This window comes from Anguilla anguilla, chromosome 1 (genome assembly GCF_013347855.1).
Source record: "Anguilla anguilla isolate fAngAng1 chromosome 1, fAngAng1.pri, whole genome shotgun sequence".
NCBI classification, from domain to species: domain Eukaryota; kingdom Metazoa; phylum Chordata; class Actinopteri; order Anguilliformes; family Anguillidae; genus Anguilla; species Anguilla anguilla.
The window spans coordinates 3993442-4013592 of NC_049201.1; the positions used below are offsets into that span (position 1 = coordinate 3993442).

The following is a 20151-nucleotide window of genomic DNA, read 5'->3' on the forward strand; positions in this document are numbered from 1 at the left end:
CCTACAGCATTCCCGAAGCCCTTTCAAAGTAGCACGCTAAAATATCAATGCACACAAGTGCTTAAGGCTTAGTATTAGAGCATTCACTATAAGCCATTTTATACTAAGTGTAGGCCTACTGGAGTCTGGAGGTGTCCTCCAACACAATCTTTCGATCCAACTGATGTTTGTGCGAAACTGAAAGAACTGAAGAAGATTTCCTGGGTCCTGAATATTGTTTCTAAGACCCTTTTTAAAAATTATTGCAGCATTTTGTGCCGACTTTGCTGCTGTTCCTTAGGCTTCCCGTTCAAAGTCGGAGTCCTGTGGACTAAAGTAATGTGGTCTGACATGGCCATCTTCTCCACCGCGGCTGTGGCTTTTTCCATCAGGACGAAAATGCCACAAAATTGATGGGGCCAAAGTGCCCTTTCTCCCACCCAAACGCCTCCTCAAAGGCAGTATGGAAGAACCTGGCCTCGAACCTGCCGATCCCAATGGAGGTGGTTATAATGTCCATAGCCTCCTGCCCACCAGCCATGACCACATGGCTCGTGATTGGCGAGATTGGTTGTCAATAAATAAATTTTAAAAAAATAAAAATAAATAAATAAATAAATAAATAAATAAATAAATAAATAAATAATAAATAAAAAAATAAAAAATCTGTTTTATTGACCTGCTCACGTATAGTAGGAGCTCTCTGTTTGCCAGGCCAAATATGACAATTTGCTTTGAAATACCACTGGGAAACAAATGACAGCAGATCAGTGTGGACATATGTGAAAATGTGACAAAAAGCAACATATCTACTTATATAAGAATACATTTTTTAATGATATGAATGCATATTTATCTGTTGGAACAATGTGCTAGAGTAACAATTTGCAACTGGGAACTGTAACCATGCTTACCTGAATATTCTGAAACTGAAATTGAAATTCACAGAGGGCAGAAAATTTGAACGTATTGGAGAGCAATGGTACCTGGCTAATGTGATTTGTAATGGTAAACATAGTCATAATATTAAGGTTAATACACCAATCGTCAGTGTCATTGAGATAAATCCAGACTCAGTTCGTCTTCAAGACGACGGGGGTGTCATTAACTCATGTTCAAGTAAGTTTAACTTGGAACGACGGGTGACAAAGCTGCTATGTGTTTTTGAAGCCTACTCTGTGAAAAATGCGAACTCCGTAATAATTGCGCACGTTTACAACTCCCGCCTACCAGTAGGGGGCGCTTACAAAAAAGGCCTCTGTGTGCAGAGAAGATTCCGAATTGGTGGGGGTTTTGTCCCTTTTTGTTCCGCTGGAAAGTCCTGGCTGAACGGCGAGCAGGAGCACAACACACCGGAGAGCCTGCACTGTTTCTCGGGCGATTCGCCTAGCCAGGCCGACGAAGAAGCCCAGAAAGCGCACGCAGTGGTACGGAAGGACGCCATCGGCCAGGAGCCGTTTGGAGAGCGGACTTGAAGGGACCAGTCCCGGGGTTATTGGCGGTAGAACTCTGCGGATCTGGGGGCTCCAGCAGGGCTAGGGGGCGGGGGGCGTAGCGAGGACGGAGAAGGCTGCACGCCGAGAGGCAAAGAGGCTGGGAAGCTAAGTGGCACTGTAGCGCCGGCGTTGTGGCGATAAAGCCCTGGATTTTGTAGTACCAGCGTGGCTTAGTGGATGGGATGGAACCAGGACCTTCTGGCACCGGTAAGTCAACCCCTACGTGCAAGTTGGGACGGGGTGGTTCATGTTCCGAGGTGAGCGATGGAGCTGATTGAAATGAATCTGGAATAGTCGCTAGCAAGGTAAACGTTTGTTACAGTCGTTAGCTTGCACGCTATCCACCCAAGGTGGCTCGCTACCTTATCAGACACGGTTAAGATTGCACGGTTAAGATTGTCGCAGCCGTGTGTATCATAGCTAGATTCGCTTAGCGAGTTAGCCAGCTGCCAAGTCGATATTGGGAGGCTAGCTAAGTAAGTCGGAAACAATCCGAGCAGCTCGAGTGGGTGTGCAGAACGGTTGAAGGGGAGATTGATGGCGATAGACGGGGGCTTTAGATTAATGACAATGTTTGAGGTCAGGGACTGGGGCGGGGGGGTCGTGGGAACCCCAAAACGCGGTGGCATGAGAGACAACCTACCCTCTAAGACAACCGGGCTCTCACCGCTCGCACCCCCGAACACGAGTGTCTCCTTTCTACCGTTATTATTAAACGAGTATTGCGCTGTATCCTGTTATTAACAAATGAACTGTGTGCTCAGGGTAAGCACTTATGCCTAACCGGCTAAATGGGTTGGTAATGGTCGTTTGTAGTTTGTTTCCAGTGTTCGCATGTTGGTTAGCTGTAAATTTATCCCGTGGCTGCATAACTCGCCAGATGTATGATATTCAGTAAGACAGCTGCTGTATGTCCGTCTAAATTTATTTCACTGCTGATGTTTTAAAATAGCATTCTCATGTGCTGTTGCAGGCTTCCATATCAGTGGTCAATATGCTTAAAATTATTATTACTATGAATAATAATAATAATAATAATAATGTGTGCAGCCAGGAATTGATGATGAGAAAATGTTAGGTTCCATCGTGCATGGTGCTGCTGCTACTGGCTGTGCACTGACAGCAGTTTTATGTGTTGTGTTGTATGTATGCTGGGACAGTGGCTCACTAAGATTGTTTGGACACAGTCAGTCTTTAAGGATCATGTCAGTCATTTTGAGGTGTGTGTGTGTGTGTGTGCTTGCGCTTGCGTGTGCACACAGATGTGTGTGGTTGTCATGTTTTTTTACATGTGTATCTGATGTAAGTGATGTCACTGATTGATGTAATTTATTACTCTTTTGCTTACAAGAGTACAAGAGTGGTGCTTCCACAGTTCCACAGTTCGATTTGAACATGGGATTCAAATCCAAAATCTCTGGAGTCAAGTTCAGTTGCTGCTACATGGTCCATGAGAATGTAAACCCCCCCCCCCCCCCCCCCCCCCCACCTTACATTTATGGCTCTCGATGGTTTGGCTGTGGACTTGGGCATAGTCAGTATGGGCATCGTCTGTATGGGCACAGTCACTATCGGCACAGTCAGTATGGGCATAGTCAGTATAGGCACAGTTAGCATGGGAATCCTCTGTATGCCACAGTCAGTATGGGCACAGTCCGTATGGGCATAGTCAGTTTGGGTATAGTCAGTATGGGCACAGTCCGTATGGGCATAGTCAGTTTGGGCACAGTCAGTATGGGCATAGTCAGTTTGGGTATAGTCAGTACGGACACAGTCCGTATGGGCATAGTCAGTTTGGGCACAGTCAGTATGGGCATAGTCAGTTTGGGTATAGTCAGTACGGACACAGTCCGTATGGGCATAGTCAGTACGGGCACAGTCTGTATGGGCATAGTCAGTATGGGCACAGTCCGTATGGGCATAGTCAGTATGGGCACAGTCCGTATGGGCATAGTCAGTATGGGCACAGTCCGTATGGGCATAGTCAGTATGGGCACAGTCCGTATGGGCATAGTCAGTTTGGGCCTAGCCAGTATATGCACAGCCAGGTTGTTACTTTAAAAATTTGTGGCCAGGTATCTTCCTCAAGGGTAAGACAGTTGGTACCTGGGACTCAAACCCAAGATGTGGGACTTGTGCATGGTACTTAGGGCTGTGTTTGGTATGGGCTCTTATTGTTCGCGCAGTCAGGCCACATAGCCTAAATATTGCAGGTTCAAACCCATGCTGTGTCCCAGGCCATTTATAATTGGGGCTGTATGTTAATGGGACTTGGTGGGCCTAGTCCCACCAGGGAGGGGGAGGGTTAAATTCAATCAGGTCCCCTCAGACTGCCAGTTATCAGTTATCAGCACCTCAACTGCAATTTGTGTCAACTCTTCTGTAGTACTGTGTGTGGCCTGTAGGGTGTAAAATAGTCACTGCGCCTCCTGTAGTACTGTGTGTGCCCTGTAGGGTGTAAAATAGTCACTGCGCCTCCTGTAGTACTGTGTGTGCCCTGTAGGGTGTAAAATAGTCACTGCACCTCCTGTAGTATTGTGTGTGACCTGTAGGGGGTAAAATAGTCCCTGGCTCTCCTATAAAACTGTGTTGAATGTAAGGTGTAAAATAGTCACTGGCTCCCCTGTAGTAGTACTGTGTAGCCGAGTGTAAAATAGTCAATAGAACCCAGATGAGTGCATCGTAGGAGAGAGATGACATCTAGCTGTCCAAAACTGGCTGGGAAATGTATGGAACTCAAAACCATTACCCACTGGTGATGAGTTTGCTGCCCTTGGTGCTGCTCCCAAATAACTGTGATGTGCTTTTGTGTTTTGTGCTATAGCCAAGAAGCCAAATAAGCCTGTCCCTCAGTTAAACTGAAAGCCAAACCCTTTCCTGTTTGACTGGCTGTTTGCCAGCTTGCCTTGTCACGTAATCGAATGGCTATTTAATGAGCACATTTCACACAACTTAGTACAGTGTACCCACATAGAGAATAATTGCAGGTACTAAGTGAGGACAGGAGCAGGTGAAATTATGTCCACACATTGCTGTTTTAATCCTGGGTGTGATGTTTTATAGACACCATTTTTTGAGCTCACTGGGCTTTTCCAAATAAGGAGACTATCACAAATGCTCATGTATTATGCATTATTGTGTAAGTATATAGGCATTGGTGATATTCACTTGATCTGACGTGTCTGTGTGGCTGAAACACTTTCCCTGAGATTTCACAAGTGCGAGTACTATCTTCCTATCTTTCTACCCACATAACCGCAAGCGGACAATTACAAATCTGTGTCTTCAGATCAGAGATTCATAGCAGTGTGCCTTCGAGCTCTTATACGCTCATATCGGATGCCTTATCCATTATGACGCATTCACAACTTCGGTGAATTGATTTTTTTATTAGTTTTTTGATACGTTTAAAAAGATGTAAGTTAGACCAGCCCAGGGCTGAATTTGAGGGTTACAGTAGGTCAGGGTAACACATCTATATCAGGATGGGGGTGGTGTTGCACCATAAAGTTGTTCAGTAGTGTGGTTACAGCAACATCAGAATAAGGTTTGGTATAGGTTTGTAAAGTGTAGTGAAGATTCCTCTATCAGGATGGGGTTTGGTATAAATGTGTAAAGTTGTGGCAAATACAGCTGAGTCAGGATGGGGTTTGGTATAAATGTGTAAGGTTGTGGTAAATACAGCTGAGTCAGGATGGGGTTTGGTATAAATGTGTAAGGTTGTGGTGAATGTGTCTGTATCAGGATGGGGTTTGGTATGAATGTGTAAGGTTGTGGTGAATGTGTCTGTATCAGGATGGGGTTTGGTATGAATGTGTAAGGTTGTGGTAAGTACGGCTGAATCAGGATGGGGTTTAGTATAGATGTGTAAGGTTGTAGTAAATACAGCTGAATCCCGATGGGCTGTGGTATACATGTGTAAAGTTGTGGCAAATACAGCTGAGTCAGGATGGGGTTTGGTATAAATGTGTAAGGTTGTGGTAAATACAGGTGAATCAGGATGGGGTATGGTATAACTGTGTAAGGTTGTGGTGAATGTGTCCGTATCAGAATGGGCTTTGGTATAAATGTGTAAGATTGTGGCGATTGTGTCTGTATCAGGATGGGCTTTGGTATAAATGTGTGAAGTTGTAAATACAGCTGAATCAGGATGGGGTTTAGTATAAATGTGTAAGGTTGTGGTGAATGTGTCTGGATCAGGATGGGGTTTGGTATAAATGTGTAAGGTTGTGGTGAATGTGTCCGTATCAGAATGGGGTTTGGTATAAATGTGTAAGGTTGTGGTAAATATGGCTGAATCAGGATGGGGTTTGGTATAAATGTGTAAGGTTGTAGTAAATACAGCTGAATCAGGATGGGGTTTGGTATAAATGTGTAAGGTCCTGTTTGTATGACTAATGGGGTCTGGTAGGGCCTCAGTGGTAAACTCTGAATGACTGGCTGCAGGCCTCCCTGTCTCACCATCTGCCTTTGGGGATAATGGCTGCTGAATGGGGGTGTTTGTGTGCGTTTGATTTGTCTGTGATCCTGGGAGGGGGGGGGGGGGGGCGCGTCCCCCCGCCCCCCCCCCCCCCCCAGCGGCTCTCTGACGCCGTGGCGTGGAGACCACGCCTTTCAGTGTGCTCTTTTGGTCAGCTGTGTTTGCGCTTCTGTGTGTGTGTGTGTGTGTGTGTGTCAGTGAGTATAGTGTGTATGTGTGTGTGTATGTATTTATGTGTGTGCGTGTGTGTGTGTGTGTGTTTGCATATATATGTGTGTGTGTGTGTGTGTGTGTCCTTCACCTCTGTAGCTGCTGGATGTTGATATTCGGCCCAGGCCCTTCTCCCAGGCGGGCTGAGGGGTGAGGGGGATCGATCGCTCGAGGCCTGGCTTTGTGGGGAAATGTTAATATTGTTGATGAATAAGGCCAAGGTTTTAAGAACCCCCCCAGCCCCCACCCCCCTCGGCCCGTCCCAGCCCCCACAAAAACATACACCCCGGATTTCCAGATCTCCATGACAATGAGCGTTGCCTTGGTGTCTCCATGGTGAGGCTGAGAATGTTGGGGGGCTCCCTTCTTGTGAGCGTGCATGTGTGTGTGTGTGTGTGTGTGTGTGTGCGCGTGTTTTTGCGTGTTTTTGTGTGTGAGTGTGTGTGTGTGCATGTTTTTGTGTGAGTGCATGTGTGTGTTCCTGTTTTTGTGTGTGTGTGTGTGTGTGTATATGTGTGCTTGTTTTGGTGTGCACGTGTGCGTGAGTACGTGCGTCGGTGTGTGCATGTGTGAGCGTGTGTGTGTGTGCATGTGTGTATGCGAGTGTGTGTGTGTATATGCATGTGTGTGCGTGCGTGTGCATGTGTGTGTGTGTGTGTGTGCTCTCTCTCTCCCCCTGTCTCAGCCCGTAAGAGGAGAGGGCAGCTGGGGTCTTTGTTGGGACGGATGGAGTGTTCTCTGGGGAGGGGCTGCGGTGGAGGGGGGCTGGCTGGGATGACACCCCCCTCCACAGCATCTGGAGGTGCTCCAGGTTTTTGGAGCTTTTGCCTGCCCCGCTGCTGCCCAAGTCACCGTGACCTTTCGCCCCCCCGAACGCAAAAACAGACACCATGTGACTATCGCACTTCCACGGGCTGGCAAACACACCCGCTTGCAGACCATCTCTCTGTGATCTCACGGGGAAAACATCACGCTCTGCGACGCACGTTTATCACACTCAAACGCGTCTTCAGCCACTTCACTTCCTGTACGTTAAATTAAGCACCCAGCCCAGTTCAGTCGGAAGGCAACATTATTTTAAAGAACGTAATTTTGAGAGGCTTTATTACAAACTGCTTGTTAAAGTGATGGAAACCTCCCTGTCTGAGATCTACGGTCAATTACTGTTTATTTCCTGCGTTCACACAGTGGACGCGGTTGCGATAAAGAATTATACTGGAAATTATTTTAGACGGTTGTGTTTATTGGTTAATACGGCACAGTATTGGATTTTGTGTAGTTGTAAGTTCTCAGTGTAATTCTCCAAGGCCCAGGCTGACTGGGGGGTGCCTTCAAAGCTAATAATAGCGGTTATGGTGATTATGATAAAAGTGCTTACAGCAGCCTTGTGTTGTGAACTGCGAGTCTTGTGCAGGTGCAATATCGATCTGCTTGTCGTAAATTTTGAACGGAAGCTGTTGTTTGACTGTCTCTCTCTCTCAGGCAGATGCGTTGGCCTTGTGGAGGAAACAATGGCGTTCTCTCTAACGCTTTCTTTCTCTCTTTTCCTTCCTTCCTCCTCTCATCACACAAAACTACTTTTCCACCTCCGCCTCCCCCCTCTCTGATCTGCCCATCCTTTCTTTTTCTCTTCCCCCACTTTAATTAATTCCCCCCTTAATCCATCCTGTTCCCCCCGCCTCCTTCCTCCTCTCCCCTCCTCCTCCTCCTCCTCCTCCTCTTTTATCCCTCCTTTCCAATAACTCACACTCTCCCACCTTCCCCCTCTCACCCCTGTCACCGTGGCTGTGGCCTGCTCTTTGACCCCGCCCACTCGACCCCTGACCTCCCCTATGCCCCCCCCCCCCCCTGCAGTGCCCATGGGGCCCTTCCCCCCACCTCTCCAGCAGGTGTTCCAGGCCCCCCGGAGGCCTGGCATGGGGACGGTGGGCAAGCCCATCAAGCTGCTGGCCAACTACTTCGAGGTGGAGATCCCCAAGATGGACGTCTACCACTACGAGGTGGACATCAAGCCCGACAAGTGCCCCCGCCGCGTCAACCGGTATGGCCGCCGCCCCGGGGCAGTTTGAGTTATCTTTACGTTCAGCCTTTCCGCAGGTTCATCCATCCACAGGGTCTTAGATGGCCTGCCTTTATTTCTGTTTCCTGGATTCCTTCGAACACAGGTGGATATTATCTCCCGGATCAAATTTGGGTCAGTACGTTGGTCAGGAATCCAGAAACGGTTCCCCGTCTAGGACTTGAACCGGCAACCTCTGAGAACGTTGCAAGTCCACCGTACTTCTCCCACCGCCTGCCTGCACTGCCTTGTTGTGCTTTTTTTTAGGATTATTTCCTTTGGACAACATTTGTGAATCCCAGACAGTCCTACTGGGGTTTTCTGCCTGGAACAAGTGGAGTTAATGTTACTCTGAGTGCACAAAAGCGTGATGTTTCAATGGAGGTCCGGCACTTAATTTGAGCTGCTGGTTCTGTGCGCTCTCCCCCTATTAAAATCCCACCAGACTCACGTTGATATATTACTAGTGTGGTCCCTTGATTGCTATGAACAGAACACGGACTCCGGCATTATTATAAGCCCTGAGGGCCATTGATGTGCAGAATTAGGATCAAATACAATAAATAAAACATAACAGCATCCCATGACAGTATAGAACGCACAGAGAACGCACTGGTATAGGCGTGGTGTAGCAATGGTATAGGTTTGCACTAAAAAGACAAGATTTTCGTGCTCTTTATTGGAGTTCTCACCTGATTAATTGATTTTTTTTTTTTAAATTTCCATTACTTGAATTAATCGGTAGATTAATCTGGGAACTTTAGATCCGTTAATTTAATTTTTATATAAGAATTCTGTGGAATTGGATTCTGGCTGTGGGGCTCTTTCACCTCCCTGTCCTGGACCGTGATAATTAGCCTACTTCATGAAGTCTAAGATAGCAGTTGAGATGGTCTGTGGTTTTTTTTTTTCCGGTGTGCTCAAACTTGGAGTCATTCGCTTAACGTTACATTATGTCGGTCTCTCTGAGTCAGACGGGTCATTGAAAGCTCTTGTCTGTGTAAATCACCGGGCACCGCAACACCTGATGTAACTATTTCACTAATAATCAAAACCTTAAGTAGAATCAGGTGTCTTGGTGCTGAGCTAAAAGAAAAACCTTTTTGGATTAGGATTGGACACCCCTGATGCAAAGATTCAGTGACCTGGATGTTGATGTTTTTTTATGTTACTTCCTTGTTCATCCAAACCAGGATTGCATTACATACTTAAAGTGCAAAAAAAAATTCACATTAAACAGACGGTTCTTTTTGTTTACACCGCAGATGGCTGCCTCGGTGTGTTGACCAAAACAAATTCCTCGTATGTGTAAACGTACTTGGCAATAAAATACGATTCTGATTCTGATTTTGAGGAACAAAACTTGACTTTCTGATAAAAAAAAATCATTGTGGCGAAAGAGTTTGTATTTCCGCTCTGTCAGCATTTATAAGAGGAACGTTTCCTGGGTTTTCTATCTGACTGCCCTGATAATTTAATTATAGCTCAAGTCTGTGATTTTAATAAGTATTTATAATGCATTAAAAACATTAAAAACTCAGTTACGGGCCGTAGAGTTTGAATGAACACAGACCGCATGACCAAAGTTGTGACTTCACCTCCATTTTCGCGTCTGGGGAGTGAAAGTACGACTGGCGATATTCAGCCTTCTTCATCAGGCGATAAAGACCTCTAAATGCCGTTAAGCTTTGAGAATCGCTGTAGTAACAGACTTCAGGGGCCTGATTAGCGATTAGGCTAAATTACAGGGCTCAGTTAAACAGTGGCTGGTCCGTTTCATTAGCGGGTGAGCGCGGGCGTGGCCGGGCGGGCAAAGCCTCATTTTAAACACGTGCTTTTTCTCGCCGTCAGTTAAGAGGGACCTGACCCAGAAACGGGGGAAAGTCTTCGCGTGGAATTAACGTGCTTAATTAACAGAGAGTAACAGTGCTGAAATAAGATGAAAGTTCTTGAAAAACTGGTCCTGTAGAAGCGAGCACACGCACACAAACACACGCTGCACGCATGCACGTACACACACACACACACACACACACACACACACTCACTCACTCACTCACACACACACACACACACACACACACACACACACTCACTCACTCACTCACTCACTCACTCACTCACTCACTCACACACTCACACACTCACTCACTCACTCACTCACTCACTCACTCACTCACTCTCTCACGCACGCACGCACGCACGCACACACTCACTCACTCACTCACTCACTCACTCACTCACTCACTCACACTCACTCACACACTCACTCACTCACTCACACACTCACTCACTCACTCACTCACTCACTCACTCACTGTATCCAGATCTCTTTTGAGTCTAGGCAGGTACGTCTCATTCAGACACAGGTAATGGACGCCTGGTCGAGCTTAGCGTTTTGCTTGGGGCAGGCCTGAGGTTGCGTGTAATCGAATATTATTGCTGAATAATATTGAAGCGATTGTCACGGCGTTTCACCTGTGTGAGTTTTGAATGAGAACTCACCTAAACCCCGTGATCCCCAGAGGGCACGACTCTCCCGCATCGTACGCTGTGTTTGATTGGTTCCTCACTTCTCCCTGAATTCTGAGACGACGGTGTTGACACTTGCCCTGGGAAAGCCGCAGGGTGTGCAGACATTAGTAGTTGCTCTGCGCGAAATCGATCGACTGAAACAGTGGATCGCACAGTTGAATCGCCTCGACGGGTTTGAACGTCTCGCTTGATTCTGTTGGTAATTTTCGGGTGAAAAGGACGCAGCAGAGCCAGAGGTTCTCCTCGGGCGAAGGCGCTCAGCCCAGCTCTAAGGAGCCGTCCGGCTCAACCTCCTCCCTCCTGAGCTCACGCTGTTGGTCTCTCTGTCGCCCCCTGCAGGGAGGTGGTGGAGTACATGGTCCAGCATTTCAAACCCCAGCTCTTCGGTGACAGAAAGCCGGTGTACGACGGCAAAAAGAACATCTACACGGTGCTAGCCCTGCCCATTGGGAACGAGAAGGTAGGCGGACGTCATTTGCATTTTCCTCCTGGCTTCCTTTTTAGGTTTGCATGCATGTCACGTTTATTTTTTTTTTGGTGTCTTTCTGCTTTTGTCTGTGAGGTACTTCTCTATCACTCTCTTCCTCTCTCCTCCTCTCCTCGCCTCTGTTGTTTTTTCCCCCCGCAACTCTCCTCACATTTTAATTTTCCCATCCCTTCCCCTTCTTGCCCCACCCACTTCCCCTCCCCCCACACCCCGTCCCATTGGCTGTCCTCGACCCTCTCTCTCCAGGTGGATTTTGAGGTGACCATTCCGGGGGAGGGGAAGGATCGCATCTTCAAGGTGTCGATCCGCTGGCTGGCTGTGGTGTCCTGGCGGCTCCTGCAGGAGACGCTAGTGAGCGGCCGGCTGCAGGTGCCGCTGGACTCGGTCCAAGCGCTGGACGTGGCTATGAGACACCTGGCCTCCATGAGGTACGGAGGGCACGGGACCGTGAGCTGGAGGGCTGGATGAAGAGAGGCTAACGTGGGAGATTAGCGGCTAACGTGGGACATTGGAGGCTAGCGTGGGATATTAGAGGCCAATGTGGGACAATAGAGGCTAGCATGGGACATCAGAGGCTAGAGTGGTACATACGTGGCTAGCATGGGACATCAGAGGCTAGAGTGATACATACATTACATTACATTACAGGCATTTAGCAGACGCTCTTATCCAGAGCGACTTACACAACTTTTTACATAGCACTTTACATAGCATCCATTTATACAGCTGGATATATACTGAAGCAATGCAGGTTAAGTACCTTGCTCAAGGGTACAACGGCAGTGTCCTTACTCGGGAATCGAACCTGCGACCTTTCGGTTACAAGCGCAGTTCCTTACCCACTGTGCCACACTCCGTCCCACATACGTGGCTAGTGTGGGACATCAGAGGCCAGTGTGGGACTATAGAGGCTAGCGTGGGATTTCAGAGGCCAGTGTGGGAAAATAGAGGCTAGCGTGGGACATCAGAGGCTAGCGTGGGACATTGAAGGCTAGCATGGGACATCAGAGGTTAGCGTGGGATTTTAGAGGCCAGTGTGGGACAATAGAGGCTAGCATGGGACATCAGAGGGTAGCGTGGCACATCAGAGGCTAGTGTGGCACATCAGAGGCTAGCATGGGACATCAGAGGCTAGAGTGAGACATCAGAGGCTAGCATGGGACATCAGAGGCTAGAGTGAGACATCAGAGGCTAGCGTGGCACATTGGAGGCTAGCGTGGGATATTAGAGGCCAGTGTGGGACAATAGAGGCTAGCATGGGACATCAGAGGCTAGAGTGGGATATCAGAGGCTAGTGTGGGAGATTAGAGGCTAGCGTGCGATATCAGAGGGTAGTGTGGGATATCAGAGGCTAGCGTGGGATATCAGAGGCTAGTGTGGGATATCAGAGGCTAGTGTGGGATTTTGGAGACATGTTTTGTGCCGGTTATGTATTATTTTATTGTTTATTTGACGCGTGTCAGTCTGAGGATCTTGCAAAGCAGTTGAGCTCCTGCCACTTTAAATGCTGACTGTGGCCCCAGCTTTAGCGGCTGTGGAGTGTAGCGTGCATACAGAGCAGTCAGAATTACGGAAAATAAGCGGCAGGGTGGAGATCGATCTAAATATAGGCCTCACGCCAAGCGGCTCTGTCTTAAGAGAGACATATTTGCGTCACGCTGATGTGAACCTGCTATTTATGATGCTGTTTATGAGAGCAGCGTTATCTGAAGTCTGAACGCAAGTCTTTGGGTGGCCAGCGATCATTTGAAAGACGTGTGTTCTGCGTGTGTGCGTTACGAATGTAAGGTGTCCTCATTTTTGGATTCCCCCCCCCCCATTTCATTCTGACAGGTATACCCCCGTGGGACGCTCCTTCTTCTCCCCACCGGAGGGTTACTACCACCCGCTGGGCGGGGGGCGGGAGGTGTGGTTTGGGTTCCACCAATCGGTGCGCCCCGCCATGTGGAAGATGATGCTGAACATCGATGGTGAGTAGGGAGCTGGTGGGCGAGGCCAGTTCAGAGCCCTAATGGCAAACCTATCACTGCCTCATCAGTGCCCTGCACTCTGTGATGCATTCTGTGACCTGCAATGGGATATAGTAGTAGTCCTCTTACAAGCCTTTTAATACGCACAAAAAAAAAAAATGTTTGGCCCCCTGTCCTGAGCTGGTGTCCCACCCCCCCCCACAGTGTCAGCGACGGCCTTCTACAAAGCCCAGCCAGTGATCGAGTTCATGTGTGAGGTCCTGGACATTCGCAATATTGACGAGCAGCCCAAGACCCTGACAGACTCCCAACGCGTGCGCTTCACCAAGGAGATCAAAGGTGGGCCTCTGAGTATTTGGGGGGAGGGGGACCCTTACCACCCCCCTGTTCCATTCCTCACCCCTAACACCCCCCCTCAATCGAAACCTTGTCCCCGTGCCATAAGCATAACTCCATAACTCCCACACCCCCCACAAAAACCTTTGTCAGTAAGCTTTGTTAACAACAAGCACTGTGATTGGTTGAGCTCCACTCACTTTCTTAACCAGCAAGGTGATTTTTAAAAACACATTTCCAGCCCCATTCATCGTGCAGTTCTCTCTCACGTCCACTTTCTGTGATTGGTGGTCTTACCTGTCTGTTCCTGCGTGTGTGTGCGTGTATGTGTGCACGTCTGTGTGCGCGTGTGCGTTTGTGCGTGCGCGTGCGCGTGTGCGTGTGTGTTCCCCCCCCTCCACTTCCTGTTACTGGGTCCCTAGGTCTGAAGGTGGAGGTGACGCACTGCGGGCAGATGAAGAGGAAGTACCGCGTGTGCAACGTGACCCGCCGTCCCGCCAGCCACCAGACGTGAGTGCCCCCCCCCCCCCCCCCCCCCGCCCACCCCGCCCCCTCTCCGGGTTGCCAGCTGTGCCATCGTCAGACTGCTGGGAGAACGGCTCGTTCACATCTTATACCACGCCGTACAACTGGCGACGCGGAAGCTGAATTGCTTGTACACGAGTTGCCGAGGTTGGATAGAAATAGCATAAGTTTTGTATTTATAGCCAGAACATCCGCAGCATCACGCTCGTCATTCTTGGTGCTGCGCAAGAGAAGGAATCACTGATATGCTAAAGTGATGAAAAGCATAGAAACAAAACCCAGCTAGAACAGATGAGGTAAATAATCAGCCCTGTGAAACGAATGATGTAGCATCTAAGAATAAATCACGATTTGTTCTTGATCCACCCATGCATTTTTTTGTAGTATCTTTTGAAGCGACCAAGTATTAACTTAGCACATATTTCTGTGAACTACTTTTTGAATATATTTGTAATGCTGGGGTATCCAATGTGTCAAATAGAAGAGACATAGAGTGTATTAAATGAAGGAGATATGAGAATAAAAGACCCTTGTAAATCATAAAAGCTCCCTCATCGCTTCAGTAATACTTGTCCATGCCTTAGTTGTTTTATTTCTGGCTCCCTGTAACCTAGCTGCTGATTGTTCATGAATAGCAGTATGTAAAATATTAGACACCCAGGTAGACTTAAAAGCCCCTTTTAATTTCATTCCTGTGAAACATTGTTTTGGAGAAGTTGTGTGAAGTTACCTTAGTAACAAGCAAATTAATCAATGGTAGAGGAACCACATTCCTCATTTGACTAAATCAACTGTCAAATAATTACGTTCTGTTTTGAGGAGGGATAGGTATTTGGATCAGTGCAATCAAAGTCATGACTAGTTCAGTGTATTAACCTTGTGAAACAAAATGTGATTTGAAAGGGTTAACATTTCCTTGTTTGCCTGCCATTTGGAAACATGTGTCTTGGTTTTTCATGGTCCAACTGTGTGTGTTCAATATCCAAAGGGCAAGGGGGGCCATGGACAGTGGTCTTGTTTTCTTCCTGTATGTGAACCTGTGTCATGTCAGAAAAAAGTAAAAATGCTAAGAGCGCACCACAATACAAAATGTGTACCATTAACATGTTTGACTTTCTTTTGTATGCTAAACACAGTATTGCGCCTTTTAACCCTTCAAGGTGTAAGAACACAAATATGTTATTAGAATGTTCCTTACTGAACATTCTAATGCTGACGTAACAGTCAGTACTGGAAATCGAAAGCAATGGAGTTCTAGAACACCAACTTAGAATTTAGGGAAAAAACCATTCCAAAAAACCTACTCTTCAAAGGGTTAAAAGAAAAGATGGCCTAGCATAACGGCTGTTACTAAAATTAAATGTGAATTATATATGTTACACATGTATGTTGGATTGTTTTTTTCCACTTTTCTTTTGCATTATAAACACAGCATTGTAGCTATTATTAACAGTAGAGAGAATTCATGTTTTGGCCTTGGTACATCACAAACAAATGGTGGATCATCTGTGATGTAACTTCCTGTGGACTCTGTGCAGGTTTCCCCTGCAGCTTGAGAGTGGGCAGACAGTGGAGTGCACAGTGGCCCAGTACTTCAAACAGAAGTACAACCTGCAGCTCAAGTACCCTCACCTGCCCTGCCTACAGGTGGGCCAGGAACAGAAACACACCTACCTGCCGCTCGAGGTGAGGACACGCCCAAAAACAAACCCTGCGTCAAACTTTTATAACCACGACCACGGCAAATGGCTTTCACGTCACCGGAATTTGAGTGTTTCATTTTCACAGAAGCAGAAAAGTTGAGCTCTCTTCCCTCCTCTCCTCAGGTGTGTAACATCGTAGCGGGGCAGCGCTGTATCAAGAAACTGACCGATAATCAGACCTCCACCATGATCAAAGCCACAGCGCGCTCCGCACCCGACCGACAGGAGGAGATCAGCCGGCTGGTGAGTGGAGAGCCCCACCTGGTGGCCGGAGGCGGCATTGCGTCTCTGCCCGGGGCAGACTTGCTTCCAGTAAACCCATCCCTGTGCAGAATCTCCAGTCGTTCACACACCCCTCTTTCCTCACCCCCCCCCCCCCCCCCCTCCGCTCCCCAGATGAAGAACGCTAACTTTAACCTGGACCCCTACATCCAGGAGTTTGGGATAAAGGTGAAGGACGACATGGCAGAGGTGACGGGGCGTGTGCTGCCCGCCCCCATCCTGCAGTACGGAGGCCGGGTGAGAGATCGGGTCGGGTCGGGGGGGGCGGGGGGGGGGGATAATTCAGCATGCTGATGTTAGCGCTGCACAGCCGTTTCGTCTAGTTGCCTTTTTTCTTGTTTTTCCCCCCCCCCCTCTTTCTTTTTTTTTTTGTCCTTTGCCCACTTTGAGAGAATGGCGACAACGTTCTCTGCTTTTAACTTGTGGATTTGAGTAGCCCGTTAATGCCCACTAGCGTCACACTCCTGTGACTATAAGTAATAAATATCAGCAGCTCCTGGGGGATGCTGGGGAGAATGTACCCATCCACCCAGGATCATCTGTCAATCACAATCAATCTCTTTGTAGAATGACTCTTTATTTGTCACAAGCTTTTGCCACAGCGGTCCGTGTATTCGTACCTCCACAGGAAGTGCATACTCAAAGAGGTCTGGGTAAAGGTCAGAGGTCAGGAAAGTTTGGAGCTCAGGACTTGATTGGTTCGAAGTTGAGCGTGAGCGTCTTTATGAGCCTCACTTGATTTGGAGTTGCTGTGAGGAGCACAGCGCTAAGCGTGATGTCACTGGTGAGCGAGAACACCGCCCTTTATAATTAGATCTTTTCTGACTTCACCGCGGTGTTCTCAGTGCTTTCTGGTACAATAGCCTCTGTGCAATAGATTCAGTCCCCATGGAAACTGGACTCGCCAGACAGTCCTTTCATTTTCATTTCAGCAGCAGTTGTGTTCATAATTGTGTTTGCAGTAATTAACTACGGCGTCCAGCGCTGTGCAGAAATGCGCTCCCGGGCAGGTGCAGGGCAGTGAAGTATCCCCAGAAAATGTTATTCCCAACTGTGGACAAATCACCCGTGGGGATAATAAACACGAAACCTCCCAATCGCTCGGTCACGCTGTCAGAAAGCGTTTATTAACGTCACTGGCTGCTCTTCCATAGGGCTAAACGTGACTTTAAAATGTCCGCACCTGAAAGCATTAATACTTACTGCAAGTGTGCAGTCATCCATGCTGTATAGAGACCAGTGTATCTGGATAAAAACCTGCCCAGAAACGACGCTGTGAAATGAGCCAATCCTGAGATCAGGAAAACGATAAACGATACTTAAAAAGGACAACCATTCAGGAGAATAACTGTTTTTGTTGCTATTTCACAGTAGTAAACGGTGCGCTTCAGAGGAGAAGCTTCTAGGCGGGGGCGGTATTTTGTGTTCCGTGTCACGATTTTCGCGGGTGTGAGCTCGACGCTGCCCTGCCGGTAAGACTGTTGATCTGCGGGATTTCAGAAGTTTGGCGGCTTCTTCTTCGCCCGCCCTAGCTGTGACCGTAAGATCACACTGTGTGTCTCTCTGTGCTGTGTCTGGCCGACAGATCAAACTGCATCTGAAGTGTTGTGCCTCAGTGTAAGATCACTTTGTGTGTTTGTGTATGATGTCCAGCTATAACCCCGTAAGTTTGCTCTGTGTGTTTGTCTGTCACATCTGACTGTGTCCTTGTAAGGCTGTTCTGTGCATTTGTGTGTTACATATAATGGTTTAGATGTTTACTTAGGTTTCCTTTTCCTACTGTTAAGGACTATAGCTACTCTTCCTGAATTCCACCTGAATATATTACAGTTATTCATTGAACCAAAAAACCACAGTCCCTCTGAGACTGTTCGGTGTGTTTGTGTGTTAGGCTTGAGTATGTCCCTCTAAGATGGCTGTGTGTGTTTGTGTTCGGCATGACGGTGTCCCTCTAAAACTGTTCTGTGTGTTAGGAATGATTATGTCCCTCTAAGACTGTTCTGTGCATTTGTGTGTTAGGTGTGACTGTGTCCCTGTATGACTGCTCTGTGCATTTGTGTGTTAGGTGTGACTGTGTCCCTGTATGACTGCTCTGTGCATTTGTGTATCACGTGTCCGTGTGACCCTGTGTGGCACTGCCTCAGGCGTTCCCGCGGTAACCGGTTTGATTGACATGCCCCTTGACTCTCTCTCCACCAGAACCGGGCCATCGCCACGCCCAACCAGGGCGTGTGGGACATGAGAGGGAAGCAGTTCTACAACGGCATCGAGATCAAGGTTTGGGCCATCGCCTGCTTCGCCCCACAGAAGCAGTGCAGAGAGGAGGTGCTCAAGTAAGGCCCACGTTTCTGGGGGGGGGGGGGGTGTTAAGGGGAGGGAGGGGGGGTCAGTAGGGTGACGGGGTTCTCAGCATCTGAAAATGGCTTGTTCTCTTTTGTCACCCCTCTCCCCATTCCCCACCCACCACCTGTCCAGGAACTTCACGGACCAGCTGCGGAAGATCTCTAAGGACGCTGGGATGCCCATCCAGGGCCAGCCGTGCTTCTGTAAATACGCGCAGGGTGCAGACAGCGTGGAGCCCATGTTCAGGCACCTGAAGAACACCTACTCTGGGCTGCAGCTCATCATCGTCATCCTGCCCGGCAAGACGCCGGTCTATGGTACTTATTTTTACAAAAGAGTCTATGGTGCTTATTTTACTGAAGCATCTAAGGTTCTTATTTTACAAAAGCATCTACGGTACTTATTTTACAAAAGTGTCTGTGGTACTTATTTTACTAAAGTGTCTATGGTACTTATTTCACAAAACTATATACGGTTCTTATTCATTTACAAAAATATCTGTGGTATTTATTTTACAATAGTGTCTATCGTATTTATTTTTCAAAAGTGTCTATGGTACTTACTTACTTAAAAAAAAAAAAAAGTATGTTTGTCATAGCAGAGTTTTTTTACATTCCTTCTCTCCCTGTGCCCCCCAGCGGAGGTGAAGCGGGTGGGGGACACTCTCCTGGGAATGGCCACTCAGTGCGTCCAGGTGAAGAATGTGGTGAAGACCTCTCCCCAGACCCTCTCCAACCTCTGCCTCAAGATCAACGTCAAGCTGGGCGGCATCAACAACATCCTGGTGCCACACCAGCGGTGAGGGGCATCTCAGCATTGATCCCGCTGTGTCGCGCGGTTATACAGATCCTGCTTGAAGGCTCACACTGGCACCTACGGCAACTTGAAAAAAGCTTCAAGCTTTTTTTTTTGTGTGTGTGAGTGTGTGTATGCTTGTGTGAGTATGTGCATGTGTGTGTGTGTGTGTGTGTGCATGAGTGCGTGAGTGCGTGAGTATGAATGAACGTGAGTGTGTCAGTGAGTAAGTGTGTGTGTGTGTGTGTGAGTGTGTGTGTGTGCGTGAGTATGAATCAACGTGAGTGTGTCAGTGAGCAAGTGTGTGTGAGTGTGTGTATGCTTGTGTGAGTATGTGTGTGTGTGTGTGTGTGTGTGTGTGTGTGTGCATGAGTGCGTAAGTGTGTCAGTGAGTAAGTGTGTGTTAACACTGTTCTGCACCTGCTCTCAGGTCAGCAGTGTTCCAGCAGCCGGTGATCTTCCTGGGGGCCGACGTGACCCACCCCCCTGCGGGAGACGGGAAGAAGCCCTCCATCACAGCGGTAAGCCCCCACCCCCCCCCACCCCCCACCCCAGAGACCCGTGTGGACGACCCGGCTCCACACGGACTCCATCAGCCTTCCTAAAGAGCGATGGAATGATGCCTCGGTTGCGTGATAAATGAGTGCGTTGATTACAAGGCACAGTGTGTAAGGTCTTCCATGAGGATGGACCTCCTACCTTAACAGTCATTAATTGCAATGAGGGTGGTAATAAATTGTGTTTTTAACACCTTTTTGGATGCTAAACTTTAATCTATGCTGTTCAGAATCCTGGTGTGAAGTGTGGCTTGCAAAAATAAAACTGAAAGTGAAAGTTTGCTGAAAATCAGCAGTGGCTGGCGACCGAGGAGGAAAATAAAATGTAGGATGTGGGCTAAGTTTGTAAGTATCTACTGTTGGGTTAGTTTGTGTGATACAATACTGATGCTGG

The 20151-nt window shown here is 47.9% G+C and overlaps 1 protein-coding gene across 2 annotated transcripts in view; it reads left to right on the top strand.

Moving 5' to 3' along the window:
* The first annotated feature begins 1117 nt into the window (after positions 1-1117).
* The window catches only part of ago1 (argonaute RISC component 1), a 29147-nt gene continuing 10113 nt past the window's right edge, over positions 1118-20151 (top strand). Inside the window, exons 1-14 of one of the 2 annotated variants that reach the window (XM_035379135.1) lie at positions 1118-1682; positions 8020-8206; positions 11099-11219; positions 11493-11674; positions 13080-13216; positions 13421-13555; positions 13966-14062; positions 15616-15763; positions 15904-16023; positions 16177-16299; positions 18262-18395; positions 18538-18722; positions 19044-19203; positions 19631-19721. In XM_035379135.1, coding sequence (XP_035235026.1) covers positions 1658-1682; positions 8020-8206; positions 11099-11219; positions 11493-11674; positions 13080-13216; positions 13421-13555; positions 13966-14062; positions 15616-15763; positions 15904-16023; positions 16177-16299; positions 18262-18395; positions 18538-18722; positions 19044-19203; positions 19631-19721 — 1845 coding nt within the window. In that variant the 5' untranslated portion in view covers positions 1118-1657. The remainder of the gene's footprint in view (positions 1683-8019; positions 8207-11098; positions 11220-11492; positions 11675-13079; positions 13217-13420; positions 13556-13965; positions 14063-15615; positions 15764-15903; positions 16024-16176; positions 16300-18261; positions 18396-18537; positions 18723-19043; positions 19204-19630; positions 19722-20151) is intronic. The other variant, XM_035379143.1, reaches the window with a different exon arrangement.